Genomic DNA, 27,773 nt, shown 5'->3' with positions numbered 1-27,773 from the left:
ACCCGCGGGAATTTTTGTGGCTTTAGGGATCGGAAAATCTCCCAGGTCGCTCTAGACTGTCCTCTGCAGCAATTAGTCTACGCCCCTGTCCAAGAAGAACCACTGTCTATTAGGGCACATGTGCGCCGCCGCAGACGTGAGTTAAAGTGCGGAAAAATCTGCGGCTAAGCAGAGAAAGTTTCGTGCGGCAGAAGGATTCAGTGCAACGAACAGAATGGGGATGACGGAGTTGTCGCCCCGACGTGCAGCGCGATCAGCAGGCAGAGGAGAGATTGCGTCTGCGCCGAGGATTCAGCTGCTGCATGTTCCATCGGGCCTGCAGTTGCATATTAAATCCCCGTCTTGGAGTTTCTGGCTAGGAGTGCGCAAGCATCCGCGAGTGACGACGTTCGCAGGGGCATCTCCGCCGTCTCGAGACACGCCCCTGGTGAATACGTGTATAAATATTAAGTATATATCTAGGCTCACGGATAGATGTGATTCCATGCTTCTGTTTGTACACGCGTACCGCGGAGCCAGTGCTAGTCCCGCTGTGACGGTCCCCTGCGCTGCGAGCTCCCATATATATATATATATATATATATAGATAGATAGATAGATAGATAGATAGATAGATAGATAGATAGATATAGATAGATAGATAGATAGATATAGGGTTTGAAGTATATACATATGTATATACGCGCTCCTATTGATGTAGAGTTTTCGATTCTCGTTTGAGACGAAGCTTGAATGGTGCCTCCAAAGAATTCGCAAGTCCTTCCCCGACAGTGCACGATCATTTTCTCAGCGTACAAGAAAGTTCCACCAGAGACACCGGGGCGTTCCATTGCAGCTAGGAGTGAATATCAACGATCGAAGAAGCTAGTAAGAATACGGCAGGAATGACTACGCGAGCGTTTGTGTCTCACGGAGGATTTACATTTTTAAAACACGCGCTCCTCGATGTCGCATTTGCAGCTCGAAAAAACTCAGAATATATCGCCTGCCGAAGGACAGACAAGACGCGAGCGAGGGTCCTCCTCTCTGTCTATCTCTCGTCTCCAGTCTCGCACGCCTCCTCTTTGTCGCCGCGCCTGCGGAAGTCTTCTCCCCCCTTCCCCCGCCCCCCCCCCCCCCCCCCCCCGTCGCGAAGCTTCAGGGGATCGCACGCAGACGACGAGTCCTGCGACGCTTTCGCCGAGCAATCATCTGTCTCGCTTCTTTCCTATCTTTTCCCCATGGGAGTGTCGATTATTCACTCAAAGGTCTGGAGGAGGGCGTCGCAGACGGAGGCGTCGTCGGAGCGGACGATGAGCTTCAGCAGGCAGCCGTGCTCGGGGGACATGAACAGCACCGCCGTCGCGAGCACGGTCGAGCTGCCGAGGAACTCGCCAGAACAGAGTAGAGTCTGCGTGGTGCGCTGTGGCTCCACGAAATCGCTGCGGTCGCACGGCGCGAGGTTCAGCGTGCTGAGAAGCCCCGAGACCGCGGCCTCCAGTGTGCGGAAGCTCAAACAGAACTTGCCGACCGCTTCCACGCCCTGCGGACTCGCCAGCGAGTCCCAGGCAACCTTGAACTCGCCTTGCCGCAGCATCTTGGGCGCTGAACAGTCGCGAGAAAGCAGAAAGCCACACATCCAAATGTAGGCGAACGTAGAAAGGGAAAGCGCCGCTCAGGCGCTGGAGAGAGAGACAAAGCCTCGAAAACTCACGACACCCCCCCCTCCCCCCCCCGCAGGGCACGCGCGCGACATTAGAGGGACAGGCGATTGCAAACGCGCTCGAGCTGCGAGTAAGAGGGGCCGTTGTTCAGGCACGTGCGACAGATAGAGACAAAAAGAGCAAAGAGACACCCAGAGAAACACGCCGATTGTCGACTCTGTACGCGGGCATGAATCCACGAGGGCTCGGTGCGCGCGATCGCTAGGCTGTTCAATTCGGGAAAACGAGACATTCTGGGGTGGCGTCTGAAGACTCACCGATGTAGTTTCCGATGGTGACGACGACGGGTTCCACGGGGTATTCGTCTTCGTAGCCGATGTCGTCGCCCGCCTCCTTGAGCACGTAAGTGAGGACGGCGGAGAGCGCGCCAGTCTCCGCGACAGAGGTGCCGCGGCCGTCTCCGACGGTCCGCTGCAGCAGGGCGAAGCAGGGGCGCGTGCAGTCGAGCTCGAGAGTCGGAATCGGGACGCAGCCAACGACAGCCCAGGGCGCGGGAGGCACGCCGGCGCCGCCGAGCGCGGCATTCTGCGGCGCGCAGGCGACGCGCACCGCGACGTTTTCGAGTGTCTGGCCTTCGACGGTGTTTCTCACGCGGAATTCCAGCGCCAGGTAGCCCGCGAAGACGTGCTTGATCACCTCGACGGCGTACTCGGCCTCCTTCTCCGTGAGCATCGCGGCCTTGCTCGACAGCAGCAGGGGCCCCAGCGTCGCCGGCGGCACCAGCGAGGCGAACACGCGGTGCAGCTCGCCCTCGACAGCCGCGCTTCTCGCCGTGCCCTGCGCGGCGGCCGCGAGACCTCCTCCCCCCCCCGATGAGCCTCGCACGTCGCCCGCGCCCTCGCGGAACTGCGTCTCCGCGCCAGTGCCGGAGGCAAAGCCGCCCTTCGAGGCGCCTGCGAGGAAGCCGTGACCCGCGGCCGCAGCCCCGTGCCCTGTGGCGCCTGCGGACGCGCCGCTGGCCTTCATCGCGGCGACCGCCTCGCGCTCTCGCGCCTTGGCTTCTTCCCAGGCGGCCTCCGAGGGCAGATCTGAGAAGTCGAAAGCACGCGGGGGGGCGACCCCCCCGTTGGCGCTGCGCGCCCGGTCTTGCTCCTGCAGGAAGCGCTCGAGGGACGCGCAGAGGAGGTCAAGCGCAAATGGCGTCTCGGTGCTGAGCAGCTCCGCGACGGAGGGCACGTCCCCAGACAGCGCCGTCGTCGTCGGCGTGGCGGGCGCCAGGGCGTAGGCTGCGGCGTCGCTGCGCTGGTCGTCGCGGCGCATCGTCTGCTGCAGGGCTGCGTAGTAGAGCTGCGTGCGGTCGCGGACTTCGTCGTCGTTATCTGACAGGCAGCCCTCGAGGAGGACGAGGACGTCGCCGCGGAGACTCGGGCACTGCAACGCGATCTTGGTGAGCGCGTCAACGCCCGCGGCGCGGACGACTGCGTTCTCCAGAATGAGTCGGTTGTAGATGAAGCGAATGAATTTGGAGGGCGTCGCCGTCGTCGCGGCCTGCTCCCCCAGAAACGCGAGGATCTTGGTGCAGAGAACGGCGTACTCGCAGTCTTCAATGAACTCACAGAGCTGCAGCAGGCCGAGCTCCTGTGCCTGCGGGATGCTGCGGACGACAGTCATGAGCGCGTCCACTGCGCAAGTCTTCAGCTCCACGCTGCCTTCCTCGCGTAGGTTCGAAGCCAGAAAGTTCGTCAGCGTCGCGTGCTTGTTGGGATAGGTCAGGCAGAGCTGCAGAACTGCGCGGACAATGTCTACCTTGAACGCATCGGAGACTTCACTCGTGAAGGATGAGATCTGCTTCGTGAGCCGCTCGACGCCGCTCTCATGTCCGGTTTTGAGCAGCGTCGTCAGCGCCGCGGTCGCGATGCTGCGGTTCGGGTCGGTGAGCAGGGGCTCGAGCTCAGCGTTGCAGCGCGCCATGACGGCCGCGAGCCGCGGCTTCTGCGCGAGTTTGTTGATCACGTGGACTGCGGCGAAGCGAACCACGGGCTTGGGCGACGTGAGCAGAATCTGCAGAACTGTGAGGGCGCCGGAGAGGTCGTAGTTCCGTAGCACGCTCGACGCGTCTCCACGTTCCGACGCAAGGGCCGCCAGCTCGCAGAGCGCCCGCGCCGCCTCGAACATGGCCATCTCGTGTTTGTGTCGAAGACAGCTCTCCAAGTAGTCAAGCAGCAGCCGCTGGTGGGAGGGGTCGGAGACGCCGGCGCCAGTACCCCCCGCGGCTGCGTAGGCGTAGGCCGGCGCGCCCGCCGCCGCGTCGCCATGCGCCGAGGACAGGTCTTGAAGCAGAAGGTCCTTAATGCACCGAATGAGCAGGCACTCGGCGAGGGGATTCCGCTGGAAATTCTGTAGCAGCTCGCACAGGCTCTTGCGCAGCGCGAGTCGATCGGACGACTTGATTGTGTGCACCAGCGCGAGCGCGTGGACTTGCACAATGGGGTTCTTCTGGTGCTGAAAGATGCAGCTCTGTGCCTCGCTAACCCAGCGCCTAACGACGTCTGGCGCCGTGGCGAAGAGGTTGATGCCCGCCACCAACGCGGAGGACGCGACGAACGGGTTCTTGTCCACGATCGCCGTCTTGAGATAGCGCTCAATCTGGGACACCATCGCCGCGTCGACGATCCGCGAGAGGACGCGGACAGCGTTCCCGCGGTGCCGGTCGCTGTTGCTTGTCATGTCCTTCGTCAAGGAACTCGTCACGATGAAGCCCTCCGCCGTCTGCACACTCAGCTCCTTCAGCAGCATGTAAATCAGACGCCGCAGCCGCTCGTCAGAGGACTGAAAGAGCCGCGTGACGCCGAAGAACAACGTGCTCGTCTCCGCACTCGTCAGCGGGTCTTCGTTGCTCGACAGCAGGTACAGAATCTTGGTGATGATTTGACTGCATTTCCGCGGATTCAGCGGACTCTCTGAGAACGCCCGCGCCTCCTGAAGGACCTTGGCCTTGTCGCAGTCGTACGGCGTGAACTGCGGCTTGTCTGACGCGGCTGCGCCCGCGAACTTGGACAAATCCACGTTTAAGTTCTGCAGCTTCGAGCGAAGCGACGAAGCCGACAACATCTTGCCGAAAACAAAGAAACGCGGGGAAGCGGGGGAAAAAACTCGGAAGAAAAAGGCCGCGAGACGCAGGCCGCAAATGTGCCAGCCCGAAACCCCGAAGGCGCGGAGCGTGAGAGAGCCGACCGAAGGTGCGGAGCGTGAGACAGCCGACCGAAGGCGCGGAGCGTGAGACAGCCGACCGAAGGCGCGGAGCGTGAGACAGCCGACCGAAGGCGCGGGAGAGACGACAGACGAGGGAAGGAGAGGAGTGACTGGATTTTAAAATGGAAGCACGAATGACGAGAAAAATCGAGCAAAGGTTAAGAAAACCACGGGCAAGGCCCAATGAACGGTGTTACTGCGGAAAAGGCAGACCTGGAGAGGGCTCAAACGACGCCGGCCGAAGAAAAGAAAGAAGGAAAGGAATACCGCAAGAAAACGAGAAGTGCAAAGGAAAAAGAGGAATGAATTTCGGAGTCATATGCCGTTCCGAAATTAAAGCCGGTCACAGGTGTACCTCCAGAGGCCGGAAAGAAAGGGAAGGACTAACAAAACTTGAGAAGTGACGAGAAAAGACTGACAACCCGGGTTTCTCAAATGCCCAGCGGAAGGGGAGTTGGCAGAGAGCGGAAGGGGAAGAAAGCCGGGCATTTACAAGAGAAAGCCGCGCCCCCTGCGCGAAGAAAACACGAAACAAAGCCAGAGACAAAGAGAAGCGGGAGATCAAAGGAACAAAAGAGAAAAAACGAAAACAAGGCGAAGTCCAGATATCGGCAGAGGACCTCAGCGGAGGCGCAGGGGAAACTCGAACAAAAAACCAGAAGGACGCGCTGGCGAGGCCGCGACCGTGAGAGACGAAAGAGAGCGAAGAAAAACAGAAAGGAGACGAAGATTGCGAAAGAAAAGGCCACGCTCGTTGGACAGTTTTTGGAAACGCAGATTGGAAGACAGGATACACAACCAGTAGCAGCAGACAGTAGAACGGCAACAGGGTAACTCCGGTGTATGCGGGTGCGATCCGTACTTTCAATCCCCTTTCTACTCTTTTTCTCGAGAAAGGACTTGTCCACAGAGTGTCTTGTTTTAGAAAAGGGTAGACAAATCCGCGTTTTTGGTTTCTTTTGCTCGCTTATCTGTTTCCGCTCCACTGTGCGCGTGCATGCAGAGCCATCCAACTCAGCCGCGGCTGGCTGTGTGTACACCAAAAGCTGCTTGGCGTTCTCAGCGCCTAGTTGTACAAAATGCTTTTCGCCAGCAGACGCAGGAAAACAAGTCGACTTGGACAGTCGTCACAGTCAGTTTACGTGACTGATCTCCGGTGTCCTCCCTCCGTGCTCGTTGCTTCGAAAGTCCCCGTCGACACTGCCTACACCCGCGACGTGTACGCCGGCGAGCCAGGTCGCTCGGTCAGAAAGAATATAGGGTTGCTCGTTCTGTACTAAACGCGGAATTCGCTCTGCATTTTTTGTGTGTATCCGGTGGCTACGCTGCCCTGTACCTGGTGGAGGGCATCTGCTTTCAGCAACAGCGCTGATCGCCAAAAATTTAGTGCCGAATACCGCCACGACAGGGAATAGTCGAGGGTTGGACCCTCGTACAACGGATCACTTCATGTTCTTTAGTTTAGATGCAATCAGTAGGGCACACCAGGGCTGACCATTTAGTGTGAGGAGCATTCTTGTGACGGTCAGCGCATCCGATGAAGCCTTCATCGAGTTGGATTGTTGCTGGCGCGGCTGTCGAGCAGAAAAGGGATATTCGAGCCGAGACTCATCATGTTTTCTGAAAGCGTTATCCTGCCCATAATCTGTCTTCCCCACCACCGTTTCAGGTAGCATGCAAAGAAGGGTTCAAGGCGACCCTGACCTGAACCATCCGCAGCCGAAAACCCTCTGGTTTTTCGAAGACAGATGGTAGTGAAGTATCTGCCGCAGGACCTGCCTTACTCGCGGAGTGTCGCGCTCATTGGTGGCTTCAAAGTGTCATCGACCGTCAGCATACACGGTCAGCTGGAGTCTCCCCATGACTGAAAGTGACAACCGCCGTCAGGTTGATGCCTCAACTAGCGAGCTCCGGCGAGGGCCTCCGAGCCGCGCACAACCGTACATGGCGAAACTCACACAAACCAACTTTCGCTGCAGGGGGCCTGTATTGCGTTGCACTCGTGATTTACAATACGGACTGCGGCAAGCCTCCAGAAGAAAAAACAGAAATTGCGGGTGCCGCAATGACACGACAAAGGGATGCACTGGAAAAAACTTGAGAGACGACGCGAAAGCTCTATGTGGCCAGGCACGGACGCATATATATTTGCGTATGTATACACTCAAAATCTCTACGCACCTGGTCGTGTGCTGGTAGGCAGACTTTTGTACAAAAATGCAAATTCGACTAAAATTCATTCGCCGCCGCGGCGGGCAATGCAGGAAAATCTCAACTCTGGAGGCCGCCTGACGCCTCCTTCCTCCTCTGGCTTTGTTCCGAGTCACCGCCTCTTTTGTCCAGAAAAGAAATGTGAGGGAAAAGGAGCACATACGTGGCAATCGCTGCCTCTCATCTTGAAGTATTCCTTCTGCTTGTAGTCCAGAAAAAATATCGAATCAATCCACAAAAGTGCGATATCCCCCATCAGACAGGGCGCCGGTGTCCGGTGGTCTGTTCTGCCCAGTGTTTCTGTTTAGGCCAGACCGGGAAGAAGCACACAGCTGCGCAGAAACCCCCCCAGCCAAATCCCGGAGGGCAGCCACATCGATTCGTGTATCTAAATTCCTGCCTCAGTGCCGTCCTCTTTGTCTTTGCCTTCTCGTCGCGCCTGAGCCGTCCAGAGCTCTGCGTACAAGCCCTGCTTGGCGAGCAACTCAGCGTGCGTACCTCTCTCCACTATCTCGCCTCCTCGCATAACGCAAATCTGGTCTGCATGCAGAATCGTTGAGAGCCGATGCGCGACCATCAGAACCGTTCGGTTGCTGTTCAGGCGCAAGAGCCCCTGCTGAATCGCAGCCTCTGTCACCGAGTCAAGCGATGACGTGGCTTCGTCGAGAAGCACGATTGGCGGGTTGCGTAGGAAACAGCGAGCGATGGCGATCCTGAGAACCCGCAGCTCACGACACAGCAGCGAGACGAGATCCATCTCTACACAGAAAACTGAAACGGCATAAACTATCTTGCGTGAATCACCTCTAATCGACTGGTCTCCTGGACACCCCGTTGCGTCGCCTGTGGACTGTCATTTGTATCGCAAGACAGAACCTCCGCCGCCCGCCCCTTCTCCTGTTTCCGAATCGCCTCAACGGGCGACCCGGGCTGCGCTCGCCGCGCCGCCCTCCGAGTTTTGTTTATCTCTTATTCTTCATCGGACTGGTCTGTCCTACCTCTGTCGCTCTCCGCCGCTCATCCGCAGCCCTCGCTCGCCGACGCGCGTGTTCCATGTGTCCTTCATGGCCATGACGAGCGGAAGGAGCTGAGAGGCTTCCGCTGCTGTCTCGACTTCCTCGAACGTAGCCTGGGGGAGCCGAGGTTTCACGAAACCGGGAAACGCCAGCGCAGTGCAAGACACGTCGAATGAGGCGAAAAACGCGAAGGAAAGCGACGAAGGCGAACGCAACGCTGAAAGGCTCAAGAGAAACCAAAGCAGCAACGAGAGAAGGCCGAAGCGCGGCCGCAGCGCAACAGCAAGACATGTTGACACAACGATCTGTGTCGGAATACAAAAAGGGTTACTGAGACAATTGTTCGATGAGCGCACGAATGAGAGGACAGCGGAGAGAGATCAAAGATAACGCAGCTACTACCTACGGAATCAACTGAGAAACTGTGACTAGGGAAAACGCCAAAGGCTAAGGAGATCGTGCATTTCGGAGTTACCGATATCTTGTCTGTTTCACTCGGTCGACACCTTTCTCTGCTGGCTTACATTTGGCTTCGCGTAAGCGATGTTCTCGTAGATCGTCGCGTTGAACATGACTGGATCTTGCGGCACCATGCCGATGCAAGCCCGCAGCGACCTTTGCATCGAGCATTACACAGCTCGGCAAACCGTGAGTTTCAAAAAGTGTTTCCATAGCTAGAGATGAAAGCAGAGCATGCAAACCGCCAGCCATACCTCTGGATAGGAATACGCATATGCGCTTTTGTCGGACACCGCACTGAGCGGAACAGCTGGACTAGATCTCGGAGGGGGACCCCCACTATTTTACAGACGTATCTCTACGGAAAAATAATAACATGGGCGTCAAACTGGACGCTGCTGTGTGAGACACACTCTATTCCGAGAGGCGTTCTGCTTCGCGTCTGTATCCGCTTCCGTTCGACGCGTACATAGCAATACATCTCGATACATCCCATAACGCCACCAGTCCTCACATACATCGAAGCGGCATGTATAGGTGCATGTATCAATATATATCTATTTATACTTTCGTAGATAGATATAGATATACACAGGATCAACGTCGCATCGGAACACAAGCATGTACGTATACGCGGACTTCCAGCGTCATGCCTCAGAGCTGCGTGCGTGCGCAATTCCTCTGGCACATACTCTTGTGTGACGCGCGAAATATCTACGCCGTTGATTAAGACTCGCCCGCTGCAAAAGAGGGTCGCAGGCATCCACATGACTCAGGATGCCAATGTCCAAGTTACTATGAGCAGGGTACGCCCTGAGGTAACCTTCACGGTTGTTCGCCCGTGCGAGTGACTACTGTGTCAATGCAGATCCGTAGTTTTTCCATTGCCTACAGAGTGCACCTAGAGGAGGTGTATTGAAAACGGTTCTACAGGGGTTACTATAATTCAGCAACTGGACGTTGAGCAGCGGACCACACGGCAGCCCGAGGTGGGCGTCTCAACCCCTACGCTGTTGGTGTTTTTACAATTCTGAGTTCCCGTTCCCTCGTTCTGTCGTGAGCGAGACGTATTGGTGCTACCATGATTATGTGGATAGGTTGCGAGTGTATTCCGATGCTTTTCCGCGAGCGCTCGACCTCGGTTTCGAGCCCACTTGAGCCGGCTGCCGCCGGGTGCGACGTGAGGCTCGTTTTAATTTTTTGCGGGTCTCCTTTCTGCGCTGCCACTCGCCTGTCGGGTTCAAGCAGCCGCATCAAGAGCTTGGTGAGCGTGCTTTTTCCGCTTCCAGACACGCCGACGAGCGCACACGTCGTACAAGGAGGTACTTTCAAGTTAACGCCACGGATCGACCGGCGCAGGCGCCCCGGTCCCCCGTAGCTGCAGGCGCAAGACACAACAGAGATACGACGCATGATGTCGTCTCCCGTTGACAGCGCCATTCCTGATTCGCCGAATATGGCCTCTGAACCTAAATTATGCAGCATTCCACACACTCAACGGCAGACGTCTGCAGGGGGCTACGCCGAGTGTCACTGTCAGCGCCAGTCTCCACGTCACTCTTACCTGAAGTAGACATTCTGGAATTCGATGCTGGGCGCATACGGGAGCGCGGGCGGAGTGTTGCCCAGGTCGCACGCCACCAGCGGTCTGATGGGCGCCTGTAGACAGCAGCACGTCTCGTCGTCGCCCAGCCTGCCGTCGCGCTCGCGCCGCCGTCGCTCCGCGTCTCCCTCTCCCTGCGTCTCTGCCGGCAGAACGCCGCAGTCCGCGCCCGCCAGCCGCGAAGGACGCGAAGCAGCCGCGAGGCCGGAGGAGCCCCGCGTGCGAGGCGTGGCAGAAGCCGATCCAAGGGGTGCAGTTGGCGGCGCAGGAGTCACTGAAGAAGACGATGACGAAAGGTAGGTCGCGAGGAGAGGCGGCAACGGCGCAGCGGCCGGCCGCGAGAGAAGGTCCACGAGCGAGACTGCATCAGGAGCGTCGAGAATGCCTGGCTGCGGAGACAAACGCAAAGAAAGCCACATCTTTCAAGTAATGCACTCCTCTACCGCGGCGAAGAAAGCGAGAGGAGTGTGCATGAAGGCGGAACTCGGCTTCCTGTGGTACCAACCGCCGCGCCCACCGCCCACCCTAAACGTAGAGCAACTGCCTCACACGCCCTGCGAATCGTCGGTGAGGGAACGTCACATAACTAACAAACTCTATGCTCCGCCACCCCCACACGCGTGCGCAGGTTTCGTGCGAGTCGCACGGCTCCGTGTCTTAGATTTCTCTATTCGTCGCTTTCGCTGTACGCGCTGGCCGGCCCAGGCGCAGCGTGGCTACTCCCCGGAGCACCAACACAGTCAGCTGCATCCCGACACGTCTAGTCCGCACTTGAGCGAGTGAGCAAGTCACATGTCCAGTCCCTGTCTCGCGCGTCGCTCGCGGCGCGGGACTGGGAAGCTGACCTTGGTCGCTAAGAGGTGCGAGAGGTTCTGTGCGTCGGCGACCGAGCGCACAATGACATTGTAGACCGTGCCCAGGAAATTCAGCGGCGCGAAAACGTTCAGGAGGTACATCTGAACGGTCACAAACTCGCCGACGCCCATGGCACCCTGTGCAATCGCCTGCACGGTGAACGTCAAGCCGCCTAAAAAGAGAAAACAACTTCGAGACGCCGAGTTGTCCACCGCATACACAGCTTTCTTGGCGCACACAGATTTACACAAACGTACACATACATATCGCGTATTCATATTGCAGAAGGGCCTGCGATAACTCCGTCATCAAATGCGTATATATAAATCTACGTGTCTACGCCGTTTGCACGCGACTCACAGGCAAGGCAGACGATATGTGCGCCACAGTATACATACGGGCATATATACATTTTTGTATAAGATTACTTTGTGTTGGGGCCCTGAGAGCTCCGCCGCTTCGCGGAGGCGTGTCGCTGCTCACCGACGAGCGTCGCGTAGACAATGATCTGTTGCGCGGCGTGAAGGAAGGAGAGCGACGCCTGGATCTTCGTCCCGAGCTCCTGGTACTCGTGGACTGCGCCGACGTAGCGCTTGACCTCAAAATCCTCGGCGCTAAACATCTTGACCTGACAGGGAAAATCGAAAACTTCTGCGGCTGCAAAGGTGTCACGCAAGCCACGGAGGCGGCGGCCGCTCGCAAAGGAGCGGTGGGAGCACAGCGCAGCCGCTCTCGCCCCGGCATCGATGAAAAGCAGCTCGAAGCACAAGCTTGCGGGCAGCGCGTGTCGCCTACGAGCCGCTTAACTTGTGGAGAAATGGGGCACTAGTTTTGAAGCTCTTTTGTCGCAAAACGCACACCCGCACCCGCGGCTGTTGTATGTTACTCAGGCACGGGCATCTATCTGTGGCTAAGAGTTGTAATGTTGAGTTCGGGCTCTGAGTGCTGCGCACTCCCCCGGTTGAGATCGCACGCCAGGGCGGCATTGCAGTTACTCCTCTACTCTACTTGAACATCCGTGCGCACATTCCTGTATCTGTGTGTGTATCATCAGTTGCACGCTCGCATGCACGAATGTGTACGTGAAGAAAAGTGGGAACTGACGCGCATACAACTACGCACAAGGGCTGTGTGGAGGCGCACCGTTTCAAAGTTCGTTAGCGCCTCGATGGCCAGTTGGTGATATCGACTGTCGCGCTGATTCTGCGCCTCTCTCCACTTGCGGCGCCAGAAGGTCACGCGGAGGGTCAGCGAAGTGTAGATCGACAGAGAGAGAAACAGCAGAGACGCGAGAACGCGGCTGGTCATAAGCGCATGCACATCAGCCAACGCAGAAAATACGGAAACCAACGAGGGACTGAGCGCGTCTTCCGCGCCTTAGAAACGATATATTCCCACATATGTGCAAGTAAGTGTATGGGCAAACGCGCATGGAGAAGGCACCGACTGTGTATGCATCTGTGTTCTCCGACGCGCGTGCGGCGGAGGGATTTGCATTCTGGAATGCAATCGAGGCGCCCTCCCGAAAATGTTTAAATCGAAAGTGTAGAGACGCAAACGTAAGGTAAGACATCACCCCACAGCCGGCGAGGCCCGCGCGATGCGCCTCATTCTTGTCTGTCCCTAAGATGATCTCTCCAAGTACGATGTGAGTGATCAGATAACATTTGAGTAGTAGTTTCCTCTCGCTGCTAAGACGAGTGGTATCATGTTGAGACTATGGATTATATATTTTAGAGGCTAACTTGCAGGCTAGACTTTGACTTATCAAACCAGCCTGGGACCATAAAAGTACGATGTATAGTAAGATTGAAAGATAAATACTAGTGCGCCTTGCCATTACAAACATGTGAGCGCGACGCCATATGAAAGAAAGTATACGTACAAATACGTACGTATGTAGAAGATCCTGTGCCCTCCTCTGCGCGCTCGCCGCGCTTCCTTCCGCTCCATGGGCAAATATGCATATGCTAGACGTATTTGGAAAATGTTTATAGGCTGGAACACTCGTCTGCGCCTAGCAGTCCTTTTCGCTGCACTGGTGAGACTCACTGTCGCATGTGGAAGATGAAGACGAGACAGACGGCAATGCACTCGAAGACCGCCGGGACGAGGTACAGAAAGAGATACGTCATCAAGCTGGAACACGCCTCAGTTCCGCGGTCCCTGCACCCAGAGGAAACCGAAACAAAAAGCGAAAGAAGTGCCTATACACGATGCACATAACACCGAAAAAGAACGACCGGTATCCTATGCGCGAGACGACGACGCGCGAGGTTCTGGAGCTCCTGGGGCGATGCCGAAGAGGAAGCGCCTTGGCTGCAAACACACCGGTGCAGCTGCCGCATCTGAGCAACTCTACAGGAAGAGCGAAGAGCTTCATACCTAGCGACCCTCAGAGACGTGCATTCGCTGAATATGCGTGTAAGTGAACTCGAACGATCATCCATGAATATCTCTCTATTGATACATATATGTATGTATGTACGTATGTATATATTTATATGCATATTAGCCGCGAAGGCGTACACTCGCGGAGTTACACCGCCCACATCGGGAGGCTCTGGGAGAGTCTCCGCTGAGGGCGGAGAGCAGGCTTCTTCACTCACGTCGCGCGGATGACATGTCCCGTCTGCTTCTTCACATGCCATTCGAGAGGCAGCGACAGAAGGTGCCGGAGGGTTCGCTCCGACGTCTCAACGTACGCCGCCTGCTGCACCTGCGGAAAAAGCGAAGAGCCGGCAGTCGCGAACGCGCATGCAGACTGCGCGATGAAACGCAGAAGACTGACCAAGCGCGAGACCGGAGCGCTGAAACGACAAACGCGCACAGAAGACGCTGCGGCTAAACCCTTAACGCTAAACTGTGCACAGAAGAGAAACCCAAGAGGCCTCCGCCGGGCCTGACGCCCCCTAATTCCCTGCACACGCGCGAAAAAGCCACCGCACACTCTCGGCACCGATTCGCGAAGTCGCAAATCCACTAGCAGCGTTGAAAATCGAAAACAGTTCCACACGCGTGTGCTGGCGCTGCGCCTAGAGCGGCCGCTGCGTGTCGCTTCACACAAGGCAGCCACCACATCCCCGCCTGCGCCGCAGACGGTGCAGGGCGAGTCTCCGGCGCTGAGCTGCAGTCTCGGCTCGTTCCCTTAGATGCCTGTCTAGACGGGAACTGGGCGGCCGACACCGCGGGCACCTTCTAGGCCTCCACGTTTCATCGTCTTTTACCTTGAGGTAGGCGAGCGCTTGCGCCTCCTTGAGGAGCTTCGCGCCGAGCGCCGTCGCGGCGAAGGCCAGCACGTACTGCGCGCCTCGGCGTCCCTCCGCAGCGGCGGCCTCGCGCTTCTCCTCCGACGCGAGCCTCGCAGCCTCCGCCGCTGCTGCAGCCGCCGCGCCCAGACACAGCGGCGACAGGAGCATCATCAGCTTGCTCAAGGCGATGCAAAGAAACGTCGAGACCGCCAGCAGGCGCAAGACGAGAGGAGAGTCCCCAAAGCTCCGCGGCGCACCGGGCGCCCGACACAGCGCTCCCGAAGGCCAGAAGTACGGACGCAGCAGCTGCAGAGACAACGGCGCGGAGACACGTGCGGCCTCACGCTCAAAGATTACGCGAGTCCTTCGATGTGCACACCCGCACGCATATGCATATATGTATGAGTGTAGGCATGACTCAGTTCCTATATCAAACCGCAGCAACGCCGTGATTCAGTCCGTAACCCACCCGCACATGCATCGAACTTGACAGAGAAGCACGCGTATGCATGTGTACATCTGTGAAGATACGTCACGGTATACCAGTGCAACAAAAGAGGCTAATGAACGTATATATTCTTATATTTATGTTTATCGTATTATGATTTGAGCGTAGGAATCGGCGAAACGTTTTAGTATCTACAAGAGTAGGCTCATGACCACCAAGGGGCCTCATCATGTCGGTTTCGGCCCGTGGGCACAGTGCGCACCTTCAGGAACTCCACTGTGCCGAGGTCGTCGTCCTCCTCGTCCTGATCGCCGTCGCTTTTCTCGAGGTGGTGCGCGTCAGCGTCCTCCGCAGCGGAGCCCGATGCTCCACGCGGAGTTCGCTTCCTCGCGGCTTCTTTTTTCTCAGCCAACACGTGCAGCAACCGGCGGTGCAGAAGTGCGCGTTCCTCCGTCAAACTCCGCCGCACGCGCCACTGAAAAGGACAAAAAATGCAAGAGGAGAAACCGACGGCACCTTGGAGATTCCGGCGGAACACAGACAGCGAAAACGCGGAAGCGAGCTAGAGAGGCGCGGGACGAGCCGTGGGGGACAGTAGATTGCAACGAGACGCAGAAACGCAGCGGCGTGCTCAGAACGGCATCCAGTCACTCCAAAAAACCCCCCTCTCCCCACGGCTCACGACGCAGGCGGACTGAGAAAATGCCTTTCGAGTCGAAGCGGAGCCTGGCGGGGTACGCGGAGCGGCAGCGCGGACGCAGCGGCCTCCACGTGCAGCCCAGGTCGCCAGAGGCGCCGAGTTAAAACGAAGCAGATACATATGATCAGCGGAGAACGAAGCTTTAAACGCGAGGCAAAATCTACTCAAACGTGAAGGTCACGCAGCATCCGCGTACGAGGAAGTATCCTTCGCAGAAGGGTGCGACGAGCGACCAGACGACTTCGATGAAAGGGAGAAGCAGCAGGAGGAGCCTGAAGGCGAATTCGGCCTGCTGGCGCAGGTCGCCGTCCGCGACCGACTGCAGAAAAGTCCCGTCTGCGTGGAGCCAGGCCCCGCTGGGGGCGACCGCGGCGAGCGCCTGCAGCGCGTCCTCCAGCCGCAAGTTGATCGCCTTCAGAACCGCGCCCAGAAAACAGAGAAACAGGACGCGACTCGCATCATCGATTCGGCGCCGACCTGTCTCCGCCAGCGCCCGCGTCTCCCTCTCCGCCTCCTGCAGGCCGCGAACGGCCTCGCCTCGGCGCGTGCGAGCCTCGGTCTCTTCGGCCTTCACGGCGCTCTCGCTGTCGCTCGTCGCGACGTCGAGGGGCCCCCTGGGCGCCGTTCTCTCGCTGTCGTCGTCGTGGGTGTCGCTGCCCGCTGAGACCCCCTCGTGGGGCTCCGTCCAGTCGGCGGCCGCGTCGGCGAGGACTTGGATTTCCTGCTTTTCCTCGTCGCGCGACTCGCCCCGCGCCGAGCCAGGGGCCCCGAAAAACCGCGAGAACGGAGAGACAGGCAAGGCCGCGGCGGGCGCGCGACTCGCAGGAGCCGCGGGGGCGGCAGACGAGCGCCAGAGGAGGTGGAGCAGCGAGAACGCGACCGCACACGCCCGACAGAGGTGGAGGACTGCCACGTCGATTAGCGAGTGCGAGAGCGAGTAGGCCTGCGACCGCCACTCGTGCGCGAGAGCTGCGAGAGCGAGGAGGACGTCCGCGAGGACAGACGCGCCCAGCCGGCGCACGCTACGCCGGCGATCTGCCACCTGCGCCGCGTACGCGACTGAGAGCGACGAGGCTGAACTCGAAGGAGACGCGGCGGAGACGGCAGCCGCGAAGGCAGGCGACACAGGAGCCGCAGACCCAGAAGATGAAGACGCAGAGGGCGACGCAGAGGGCGACGCAGAGGGCGACGCAGAGGGCGACGCAGAGGGCGACGCAGAGGGAGACGCAGAGGGCGACGCAGAGGGAGACGCAGAGGGCGACGCAGAGGGAGACGCAGAGGGCGACGCAGAGGGCGCCTGGAAAAAGACAGACTCCGAGGCGAAGCAGCGGTCGTGCAGAAGGGCCTGTGCGCTGCCCTCAGGCGGTCGGCGCGGCGGAAGCGCTGCTGTGTGGGTAAAACGCCTCGCGGCCGCGTCCTTTGTTGTGGTCGGGACCCTTGAAGGGGGCGAGCGCACGCCAGTGCGAGCGGGCGAGTCGCCGCCTCCTTCGCAAGAGGCGGAGGAGCCAAGCCCCGCGACCACGCGCTGAACCAGAGGCTGCTTCAGCGACGGCGAAGTAGGCATGCGACGCATCATCATGGACGCTGAAGGTCTCCAGTGCCTCGAAATCCAGCCCGCCCAGCGCCAGGCATTCTTGAAAGATCCGCGACGTCTGGCGAGGCCTGCGCGCGGCCGGGATGGCGACAAAAAGAATTCAGGGAAGTCGCTGGACGGCGGCGCCGCAGACGTGGAGAGTGGCGGGTTCGACGGTCGGCGAAGCTCGAGACGAAAAGGAGGCAACTTCCTCGCAAAGCAGAGAGGAAGACTGTCTCTCGTGATTCGCGATGGCGTCCGTGAGAGAGGAAAAAACGCGCGATGTCCTGTTCACAGGTCTTACGGGCTAGGCCGCCTCGCGTGGGACGCTGGAAGAATGCTTCTGCTGTCTTCATATGCGGATGCCATTTTTAACTCGCGAGTAGAGTCTCGCGTAGTGCACACGCAAGTGGGGAAGTCTGATTTGCGCAGGACTGAAAAAAAACGCACTGGAGCGACGGGCTCACTGTGGCGGCCGGTGGGTCGGCGCCGAGGGCATCATCGCTCGAGTCGAGCTACCTGCGCGAGGGAGACCTCTCCACCCTTTTTCTCCTCTTCTGTGCGCTTTCTCTGCCTGATCTTTTGTCTTGCGGGTGATTTCCGCCGTCCCTTCTTTCCCTGGGCGTGTGCCGACCTGCGCGGCGCTCACCGCCTGGTTTCTGTCTCCAGGTGTCACTCAACTCGCCGGCGTTGCTCCGGGTGTGTGCGCGAGCTCTCTAGGTGGCGCGCCACACGCTAGAGAACGAGAAAGCAAAGAAGGCGGCACGAAGAGAGACGAAGTCTGCTTTTCTTTGCGTGGACAGGGAAAAAGAAGGAAAACACTCGACACATTTTGCGGCCGAGTTGCGGCTGCGCTGGGCTCGCCTCTCGCACTCCGCGCCGCCCGCGCTCGCGCTTTTCGCAGTCGGTATGCAGCTCGAGAACAGGCGCGTTTTTTGATTGTTTACTGCATTTTTGATGACGATCTTTCCCCAGAATGGAGAGGAGACGGTCACAGTGCCGGCTGCGTTGGGCTGCGGCTCGTACTTCGCGCGGCTTCTCTCGCAAGTGGCTCTTGGCGATCAATTTCTGCGCACGGTCACTGCTGTCTCGACACAGCCGACCGCCGTTTTCGCGATCGGCCGCAGAGGGCGACTTCGCGGCGTTTCCCGCCGGGCGCTGCAGAGAACGAAGAACGGACTGGAGATCCACCTGAGAGCCCTCGCGTCTCTGCGGCAATTCTGCATTTCTGAAAAAGCGAGCGGCGGCTGCGCGAGGCATCAAACGGCAAGAACGTCGTGCACGCGGGCGCCGTTCTTCGGGGCGACGTCTTAGGGCGCTCGAACTGCGCAGCCTCAGACGAGACACTACGCGAGAGGCCTTTCGAAGCGAGACGTCTGCAAGAGACAAGGACAGTGACACTAATGAGTCCCGTGAAGCAACTGCGAGCGCCGAAGGCTGGTTTTCCAATTTCAGTGAGTTCAGACTCGCTACACTTCGGGAGCTGAGCAAATTCAAGACACCGCGGCGGTTAGGATAGCCAAGTTGTGTGGCGATCCCCGTCTCCGGAAGTATTTCAAAGAAGGGCAAGCGCGGGACGCGAGGAGACAGCTCTCGATCCGCCTGTCGCGTCTCTCGGTTTTTTGCCAGGTCTGGACGAACGCTTGAGGCCCTGGTCGCGAAGGTCTTTTCACAACAAATTTGACGACGAAGCATGGAGGGACGTCAATCCGCACAGCGGGGCGGCACAAACGGAGAAGGCAAGCTGAAACGGCTGAGAACAGCGCAGGAGGGCATGGAGCCAGAAGGCTGCGGTCGCACACCGGAGGGAACCGAACTCGAGAGAGACGCGGCCCTGCAGAGCCCAGACGGCAGAGACTGGGTCCTCGTTTCGGCGAGGCAGCTGCAGGTAGAAACATTCTTTGATTTTGTTCAGAGTCCGCTGTGCGGCGCATCCACGGTGTTTGTTGGCACCGCGCGCGCGACGTCGCGTGGAGCTCCCCTGTCGTCTCGGCGTGCCGAGCCGCTGCCCGCATCCGCCGACGTCGGTGTGAGCGAATCGACTCAAACAAAACTCTCCCACCCTCCGCATTCGGAAACTGAAGCGACAGGACACACTGAGAAGGCGGCAGAAAACGAGCGCCAGGAAGGTGTGCTCTTCGAGGACTCGGAACTCGATGCGGGCGACCTGGAGGTCGCGGCCCTGGAGCTTGAGTGCTACACCGCCATGGCTATCGAGACTCTTCTCTCCATCTGCAGCTCTGTGCGACAGACTTACCCCGACATCGAACGCCTTGCAGTGGCTCACAGAACAGGCCTCGTGTCCGTCGGCGAAGCCGGTACGCGATTACGCCTGCTCGCTGGCAGTATGCCTGACTGCGTGGACTGGAAGGGGCGCTCCGTGGAGCTCGCAAGCACTCCGCAGGCTGCGCTGTGGCAGCGCAGACCGAACTGCAGCCCACGCTCTGCGAGGGTGTGGTTAGGGCACCTGAGTTTATCATCATCGTGCCCTCTGTTGCTTCTCTTGCCGTGCACAGCCCCTAACAAAAAGACTCCAGTATACATGCAGATATGTATATATATATGTATAGATATGAATAAATGGAGAGATAGCTAGCTACACGAATATTCCTTATATATACATTTGTTGTGCATGAATGTATGCGTGCACAGCCTCGGTGCCCAATTGGCCTCCCACGAAAGAGGCGATGTTCACGTTGGAAGCTGCCAGGGGTCTCTAATGTTTCTGCTCGCGCGTGTCTGTGCCCGGACTGGCTCTTGGCCTCGCATTTCCGGCGACCACAATCAGACCGCCTCTCTCCCTGCCGTGTGCTCCTTCAGCGCTCATTGTGTGCGTCTCGTCGCCGCACCGAGCCGCGAGTATGCGTGCCTGCTCACTGGCTGTCGAGATGGTGAAGCATTACGTGCCGATCTGGAAAGAGGAGATTTTCACCGAGAGAGCCGCAGGAGGGCACGCGCACTCAGGAGAAGATGCGCAGGCTCGGATCTTGCATGTCAGGCGCGCACACTGCGCAAGGCCCGAGGCGACAGCTCTTCCGTCAGACAGGCGGGGACGTCTCTCGCCTTCTGCGACGGCGGAAGTTTTTCGGCGTCGCCGAGTTCCAGGAGCAATGCTGCAGCCCCTCCCGTGTGTCGGAGCGCCGCAGCCGATGAAAAGCGAGCAGCACAGGTAGCGCACGACAAAGAAACGCACAAACCCAGCATTGGCAAGTTGCTCGACGAGGGGACCCATACCGGGTAAGGAGAACCGCATCGCGCGGCAAAACTCTTGCGTGAATTCCCATTGTCAGCCGAACTCGAAAGAGGGAGGGGGCGGCTGCCTGCAGGGGCTGATGAGCACAACGAATCCATTCACACGCGCGGCCACACACCCCCTTTTGCGCTCGAAAGGAAGGCTGATCTAGAGCGAGTGAGAGAGGAAACGACTGTAGTAGACCGCATGCCGAAGACAATAGAAACAGTCTGCGCAGACGAAGCGGAAGAGCTGAGAAGGCGGGATGGTGCTGAGAAAATGGAACAGAGCGCGTCCGAGAGCGACTTGAGAATCATTCGGGAGACAGGAAGACGGCCCGTGGACAAAAGGAGGAGGGGCGCGCGTCTCAGGGAGGAGGACGTTATAGATCTTAGAATACTGAAGATGACTCCGGTTATGAGATACAGACAGCCAAGTTTTTGGAGACCGTCCAGGGTGCGGTTGTCCTTCCTCTACCGTAGTCTGGCGTACGGTGCACATGAGGCAGCCACGGGATCGCGTACAGGGGGAGAAACGGGAGCAATCATACGAAACAACGAAGAGAAATTGAGAGGGATCGCAAATCACCCCACTCTGCGAGGATGTTGAGCGCGTCGTGCCTAGAGAGAACAAATAATGAGGCACTCCAGGCTGCACCAGCCGTAGCAGCGTCCAGGGTCCAATGTCTCCGCTGCAAGCACTCTAGCGAGAGCGTGAAGAAGAGAGTTTTCCTACTAGCCTTGTTATGCCCGGCCCGCTCTGGCGTGTCAATCCATCAAGCAGAACTCAAGCAGACCCCGAGATTCGTCTCGCGATCTCAGTCCTTTTCAAGGTCAGGTATGTTTCTCGTGCTTTGGCTCGTCACAGTGGATGCTGTGTGCGTGTCCGTTGATGACGTGCTGGATATGATTTCAGCGCATTGCTCTACACCATTTCTTTTTCAGTAATACCGTCTAGTTCCTCACACGTCTTTGTCATGCTGGAACGAATGGATTTTCTACCGTCCGAGAGGACGTTTTGAAGAAGGCGTCGCAGCTGCCACACCCTTCATTGCTCCCCGCCCAGAAACACAGCCTCTGACACGTTTGCGGCTTCTGCGACGAGGCACAAATGAGAAAGGGGCCTATTGCACCCGACTTTCAGTTGTTTGTCGAGCTCTATGATGGGACAGATCTCTGCAGTGGAGACTTGTGAATGGGGCATCTTTGGACTACGACCGCTGTGTTTTCGTTTGTTTTGAGCGGCGCTTGGTCTCAACTTCGTACAACAGTATTTATGTGTGGTTTGAACAAATATGCTTCGAGAACGACGCTGGAGCGGCCGACTGCGAGACCTGCCTTCTTTGCTGCAAAGCCTCCTGTCCTTTAACAAGCTACGCATGAAGCGGAGGCTAAAGAGCTCTTTGGCCTCTTGGCAGAACACGAGCGCAAAACAGGACGCAACGCAAGAGGCGATACACGTCCAGCAAGGCAGAATGCATCACACTCATTCACATATATATATATATATATATTGCATATATATTAATAAACGTACCCCCCTGTTTCCTGTTCAGCGCGATGCAGCTTCGTTTTTCTGCACAAACTCGACGGCACCCTAAGGATTCCCGATTCATTTTGCAGTCGCGTCTAACCTCCTCACGCCCGAAGCACGCTGGAGGCCCAGAGCCTCCTACTCTCCAACCTCGATGAAATACATGCAACGATATGCGAGCCCTAAACTTCGGAGCCAGTTCCCTATCCATCCCTTTCCGCGAATAGCTCGCTGCTACGTAGTTTCGCTTCCTCTTCTTCCCGGTACTAGACAAGGAGCTAACGCGATTCTCGTGACAGATATCCTGCACCACGTATGCTGCAGTGCATTTCCACATCGGTCTGCCCTGCGAGAACGAAATGGAGACACGCTACTCGGCAGTGCCCCGTCCTGGGATGCCTGCTCTCGCGAGACTGAAGGGTTGTTCAGGCTTACTGTGGGCTACACCTTTTTGCTCCCTCTTCATAATGAAATTCACAAGTCTACTCGAGCGTACGTACAACACTCGCTCGAGTGTCCAAACACCACTTCCCAGTCGTCGGCAAACTCTCCAGTGCAGCCGCGCCGCAGCGATTGCGCGCGCCTTCTCGTCCTCTCTCGTTTCTGCAGACTCATCTTTCCCTTCGTCTGTCAACGTTCCTCCGCAACCGTATGCCGCAGGAGTGGCGGGAGCCGCTCGCGTGGTAGAAGGCAAGGGCAGCGTCCATCCGACGAGTTTCGCGTTTACTGCGACCCCAACCACGGGAATGGCGCGACCGCGTGAGTCTGCAGACTGCCGCACTCGTCCGCCTCTGCTACAGCCGTGGAGGAGCGACCGAATGTACTTTTCCCTCTGTTGAAATACATTCTCTAACGCCCGTACATCAATCGTCCCTCGAGGGCCGTCGTTCATCGCTGACGCATCGTCGTACGACGCGCTGCTGCCTGCCCTCCCCTCTTGGGTCTGTGAGTTGTTGGCTTCACCCGCTGCATCACAGTGTAAGGGGCTGCGGCCGTTTGACGCGGACCCTCTCTGAGTTGCGTCTTGCGCTCCGTGCGGCGAGCCACCATTCAGCCTCGACTGTCCTGCCTGTAAGCCCTCCCTCTGCGACCTGGCCGCGCCTCGCTCTCCTTCAACCGGACATGCCTCTACGGATGCTGCCTCGCCTACTCCATCCTGTTGCCTTTCCTTCTCCGCAGCTTTCAGCGGCGCCGGCGTGAGCGTTTCGCTCCCCCGCACCCCATGATCACTACACCCACCCCCGACATCGAACCCAGCCTCGAAAAACCTTTTCTGAACATGCTGGAGGAGCCGAAAGTCCTGCAGAAAAGCGTGGCGCTCAGCGCCGGTGCGGAGCCGCAGCGCGCCGCGCTTCGGAAGCAACACAGACCGCCTACGCACGGTGGCGCTGCCGCTCGTCGGCTTCGTCAGGTGTACGTACACCTCGCCCACGGCGACGGAGGCGACAGAGCGACGCGGAGGTGCGCGTTGCGACGGCGGCCGCATGAGGAGCTGGTTGAGGAGACAGAGCCCGCGTTTGAGTCTGCTAGCGTCTTCGCGCTCGTCGGTTTTCGCGTCTTTGCCGTTCTTTGCCGCACCCGACAAACGACACGGCACGTCCTCGCTCACGTCGCAGGGCGCGGCGGCTGGCTTCTGCACCTTCCACGCCTTCAGCTCTTCCTCTTCGACATCGCTGCCTTCGTCGGCGACGAGACTCCTGACGGACAACGTGCCGCGCCCACGGAGGCCGCCTGCGAGCGCCGCGGCGAGCTGCAGTTTGTCGCCCTCGTCCAAGCTCCTGAGCAGGTCTCCCGCGTCCTGCAGCTCCGCGGCGGCGTGACGGGGGAGGCTGCAGAGGCACGCGCGGGCGGCGCGCTCGAGGTCGGTCCTCGAGAGCGCCTGGCCCCACGTCGTCGTCCACGACATCCGCAGGACCAGGAGACAGGGAAGGAGAGCGATTTCGACGACGAGGCGCCGCGTCGCAGGGGTGAAGCGCCAGTGCAGTGGCACCGCGCGGAGGGCCTCGCTGGAGGCAGAGGGCGCCCCAGTCCCGGGCCCCAAGCGTTCTGCGTCGGCGGCCGGAGAAGGGCCCTGCAGCTGCTCGCGCCTTTTATCAGACTCGCCCTCTGTCTCTTGCCGAGTTCTGTCTTCTTCTGCGGCCCTCAGTGCCTGTCCTCCACCGGGATCGTCTTCTGCGGCGCCGCGCGCCTCCGCAGGCGCCAGGCGACTCGCCGGCGGACCCAAGAGATCGACGCGACCCGCGGGCAGGAGGCGCAGCCTGAGATACGCGACGACGCGCGCCACAGCGGAAAGCTGCGCGGGCGTCAGGCGAGCGCGACGGGGGACAGGCGAGACGAGAGGAAGGTTGGATGAAGCCGACGAATCAAGGCCGGGCGCTGAGACGGATGCCGCAGACGCGAGATCGCGAGGGAGCTCCAGAGACGCGCGCAAGGCCCTCAAAACGCGCAGATCTGCCTCGCGAAGCGCGGCGGCGCGAGAGCAACGCCCAGGCGCCTCGCCCCTCTGGATCGTCTCTACGGCGGCGGACTTCAGCACCCTCGCCTCCCAGACATCTCCTTCGGCTCCTCCGCTTTCCACATCGCGCCCTTCTGCGGCTGGGGACTGCGAATCCCGAGAGGCGGACGGGGCGAGAGAAGCCGCAGGAAACGCCCCGCAAGTCCCCCCGAACGCCGCGCTGGAAGGCCTCGGGCGCGAGGGAGTCGTCGCGCAAGGCGACGCATACAGCAGCGCGCGCAGCGCCCACTCGCCGAGCAGCCAGTCAGGAAAGACGCGCCAGCCCTTCTCAGGCGGATCAGCTGAGGGCGCGGAAGAGGAGGCGGCGAAGGAGGCGGCGGATCCGGCCGCAGAGGCCGCGAGAGTCAGGCTCTCCAGGCGCGCGGAGACTCGACGCGAAGCAGAGAGCTCCAGCGGGGCTTGAGGAGACCCCGACGCGCGGGTCGCCGAGGCCGAAAGGGACAGACAGGCAAACCGAGGCGCGGCGGAGACGAAGTGGAGACAGGACAGCCCAGCGCGGGCGTGAGCTGGGCGCACCCAACGTGACGAGGCGACGCGCGTGGGAGAGACGAGAAACGCCGGCGGCGGCGCAGAGAAAAGCGGCAGCAACGTGAAGCGCGGCGAGACGCTCCGGGTGTCTTCAGCAGAGCTCCGGGTGCCTTCAGCAGAGGTCCGTCTCGCAGCAGGTGCCGGCCCCCGAGACGAGAGACGCGATGAGTTCAGCTGCGCGGCGAACGGAGAGCTAGGGCTCCACGCGAGGTCCTTCGGAGTGAGCGGCGTGACGGCGGGAGGCAGTCTGCACTGCGCGGCAAAGGGGAGGGAAAGAAGAAAGACCGGAAGAACCAGAGGGGAGAGAGAAGAGAGGAAGTGTCGTCGAGAAACGAGGCGCTGGGGACCGCTCTGTGTGCTGTCGTCGGGAAGTTTGGTCTCCGCGGAAAACTGCATTTTCGCAATTCAGAATTACGTCCTCTCACCGCCCATCGTCGCTCCTCGACGGAGGCGCAGAAGGCAATCAAACAAGAAAAAATCCCTCTCTCCGCTGTCGATACCAGCACTCGGCTCAGTCTGTACATTAACATGAACACACGCGGTCGTGAGGGTGGAGAACTCCGAAAAGGAAAAATTCGCAACGCCAATTCGCAGCCGCATCGTTTGCCGGGCAAGGACGAAACTGGCGTTCCGAACTACCGAAGCACGGGGAAAAATGGGAGAAAAAAGAGGAAATGGCAAGCTGATTTGCCTCTTCTCAAGCAGAGGACTGTGGCTCGGTCTCGCCTCTAATGGACGAGGTCACGCAGAGGAAAGGAGGAAGTGTGGCGCCCAAGCTTCTAGCCGGATGAGCAACTCGTGAGCGTTCAGGCGGGAGAGACAAATGATTGCGGAAACAACTCGACTGTGTCCGCATGAACAGGTTTTGGGCGACGGCGGGCGTACACACACGCCAGGCTTGAAAAGAGGTTGCTGCAGATCCCGAAGGTGCAGCGTTTGAACGAATGAAGTTGCTACGATCGTGCCGCGCGTCGGTCGTCGCTGTGGATTTCGCTGAGAAGACAGCGAGCAGCGTGCAGCGGGAATCTCAACGCCGTCGGCGCGCTTCTCATGGCGCAGAAGCAAGCTACGAGTCACTAAGAGCACCACTCCAAGAGAGAACGGAATGCAGAAGTTGTGAAGAGCCGACAATCTTCACGGGTTGCATTCAAGCGAGACACCACCGGCGAGGAGAGACCCGTGTCTCTAGCCGCGCTGCCTGTCCGGCGGGGGTCGCGCCTCCCGGCGACTCCCAAGGCGGAGAAAAGCCCTACAATCGGACACCAAATCGAACTGGACGCCTTGCTGGAGAATGCAATATTCGTGGCGGGAAGCAGTGATTTGTTTTCTGGGACTCTCTCGCGCGTCGCGTGTCGCCACGCTGCGAGTGCACGTGCGGTCCCGGCAAGTTAACGCACATGCGCGCCAGAGGCTTCGATCTAAACCGATACTGAAGCTGTTTTACGACTTGAGAATCATCTTGAAATCAAACAGTTGCTCGCCTTCCAACAGGCAGACTGATGGGAGTTGCTTAACACCGACTTGCACCCGAGCGCTATACGGTATGAAAAGCATGACGCAACTGCGCTCTCTAGCTCATACAAACGTTGTGACTTATGTATAGAAGGGCCGATTTGCAGAGGTTGATCTGATTATCTGCAGGCTTCGCTCTACACACAGAAGGATAGGCATGCGTCGACACAGCACAGAGTTACACGTGCCCAGAGAGAGACACTTTTCCGCCTATGTATAGAAGTGCCGATTTGCAGAGGTTGATCTGATTGTCTGCAGGCTTCGCTCTACACACAGAGAGATAGGCATGCGTCGACACAGCACAGAGTTACACGTGCCCAGAGAGAGACACTCTTCCGCCTCCTTCAAGGGACTTCCTTTGCGCTTCAAAAGCAAAGTGTGCGCAGATATGGGAGATAGACGCGTCGTTTACGCGCCTTTCCTCCCGTTTCAGAAGTTGCTGTACTCGAGCACCGACATCTCTCGAAATAGACTGCGGAGCGATAGGCTTCTAACACTAAGAGAGTTTAGGCGCGCGCCAAGCAGGCAAGTGCACGCAATTTCTGCCACTGCGGCTCTTTCGTCGCCAGCAAAGGTACGACTAAATGTGCAGGCGTATCTGTCGACACATACAGTCGTCCTGAAAGTCGATTTTTCCGCCGCCTCACACGGAGCGTGCGGCGCGGAGCGCGTGGAAGATTGAGGCGCGAGTGGAGCCATGGCAGCCACCAGAAAGAAGCATGACAGTAAACATATACAGCCAGAGGCCAGTTCCCTTTCATGGGCCCTGCCAGCCTCACCCGCAGCGAGGCTGCGGAGCAAGGCCGCCGAGCACTCAAGCGAGCGGCGGCGTACACTGCGCCGACGAGTTGCTGGAAATAACGGGATGAAGCGGGTGAGATGGAGGAGACTGAAGCGATGAATTTTGAAAAGGGAAAACGCACTAAAACAAAGGAATAGAATCTGCATGGAAGCACTGCATTCAAAGAAAAAAGCTCCGCGGGAACCGCGCGGGCTCGCGCTCGACGTCGCGCGAACCTGGGGTGGAAGTGTGAAGCCAACAAGTGGAAAACGAAGAGGGAGAGAAGAGCGGGGAAGACCCCCTCGGAGTCACCTGCGTAGCTCTGTCGCTCATGTGCGGGGTGTGCTGAGTGCGTCTCGCGAGGAGGGCACTCGCGGACGGGACAAGATACCCATCCTTCCTCACACGGCCGCTCAAGCGCGATTTCCGCCGAATGTCGCTCGCGTCCCGACGACGATCATTCCGCCCGCCTCGCGCCCGCCTTGCACATTGAGTGTCTCTGTCTCCTTAGCCCTTTCTCCGCCGCGAGTCGGTTCGTCTTCCGTCATACCCTCCCGATTCTGAGCCACCCGTTCGCCGTTCTCCACCACAGGCCACGTTTCACTCCATTTCGGCGCCAGCGCTGCCGTCCGCTTGCTTGCTTGCAACAACTCGCCACCCG

General features: G+C 58.8%; 4 protein-coding genes across 4 annotated transcripts; 1 reads left to right on the top strand and 3 right to left on the bottom strand.

Annotated features, from left to right (window-relative positions):
• Positions 1 to 1,237: 1,237 nt before the first annotated feature.
• BESB_038530 (putative coatomer gamma 2-subunit protein) lies at positions 1,238 to 4,754 on the bottom strand (the record flags this gene model as incomplete). Its single annotated transcript, XM_029362439.1, has 2 exons — positions 1,238 to 1,584; positions 1,961 to 4,754. The coding sequence occupies 2 exons, from the start codon at positions 4,752 to 4,754 to the stop codon at positions 1,238 to 1,240; spliced, it is 3,141 nt and encodes a 1,046-aa protein (XP_029221404.1).
• A 2,740-nt stretch (positions 4,755 to 7,494) lies between these two features.
• BESB_038520 (ABC transporter transmembrane region domain-containing protein) lies at positions 7,495 to 17,014 on the bottom strand (the record flags this gene model as incomplete). The annotated part of the gene is made up of 14 exons (XM_029362438.1): positions 7,495 to 7,819; positions 8,105 to 8,235; positions 8,647 to 8,737; positions 9,274 to 9,321; positions 9,813 to 9,959; positions 10,146 to 10,573; positions 11,030 to 11,211; positions 11,523 to 11,667; positions 12,183 to 12,339; positions 13,092 to 13,205; positions 13,649 to 13,758; positions 14,267 to 14,596; positions 15,001 to 15,213; positions 15,635 to 17,014. The coding sequence occupies 14 exons, from the start codon at positions 17,012 to 17,014 to the stop codon at positions 7,495 to 7,497; spliced, it is 3,801 nt and encodes a 1,266-aa protein (XP_029221403.1).
• Positions 17,015 to 18,704: 1,690 nt separating this feature from the next.
• On the top strand, positions 18,705 to 20,184 carry BESB_038510 (molybdopterin converting factor, subunit 2 protein; the record flags this gene model as incomplete). Its single annotated transcript, XM_029362437.1, has 2 exons — positions 18,705 to 19,329; positions 19,832 to 20,184. The coding sequence occupies 2 exons, from the start codon at positions 18,705 to 18,707 to the stop codon at positions 20,182 to 20,184; spliced, it is 978 nt and encodes a 325-aa protein (XP_029221402.1).
• A 1,962-nt stretch (positions 20,185 to 22,146) lies between these two features.
• Positions 22,147 to 25,215, bottom strand: BESB_038500 (uncharacterized protein; the record flags this gene model as incomplete). Its single annotated transcript, XM_029362436.1, has 1 exon — positions 22,147 to 25,215. One exon carries the CDS (start codon positions 25,213 to 25,215, stop codon positions 22,147 to 22,149), a length of 3,069 nt encoding a protein of 1,022 aa, XP_029221401.1.
• Between the last annotated feature and the right edge of the window lie 2,558 nt (positions 25,216 to 27,773).

This window comes from Besnoitia besnoiti, chromosome II (genome assembly GCF_002563875.1).
Source record: "Besnoitia besnoiti strain Bb-Ger1 chromosome II, whole genome shotgun sequence".
NCBI lineage: Eukaryota > Apicomplexa > Conoidasida > Eucoccidiorida > Sarcocystidae > Besnoitia > Besnoitia besnoiti.
This window is presented reverse-complemented; position numbering and strand designations above follow the sequence as displayed.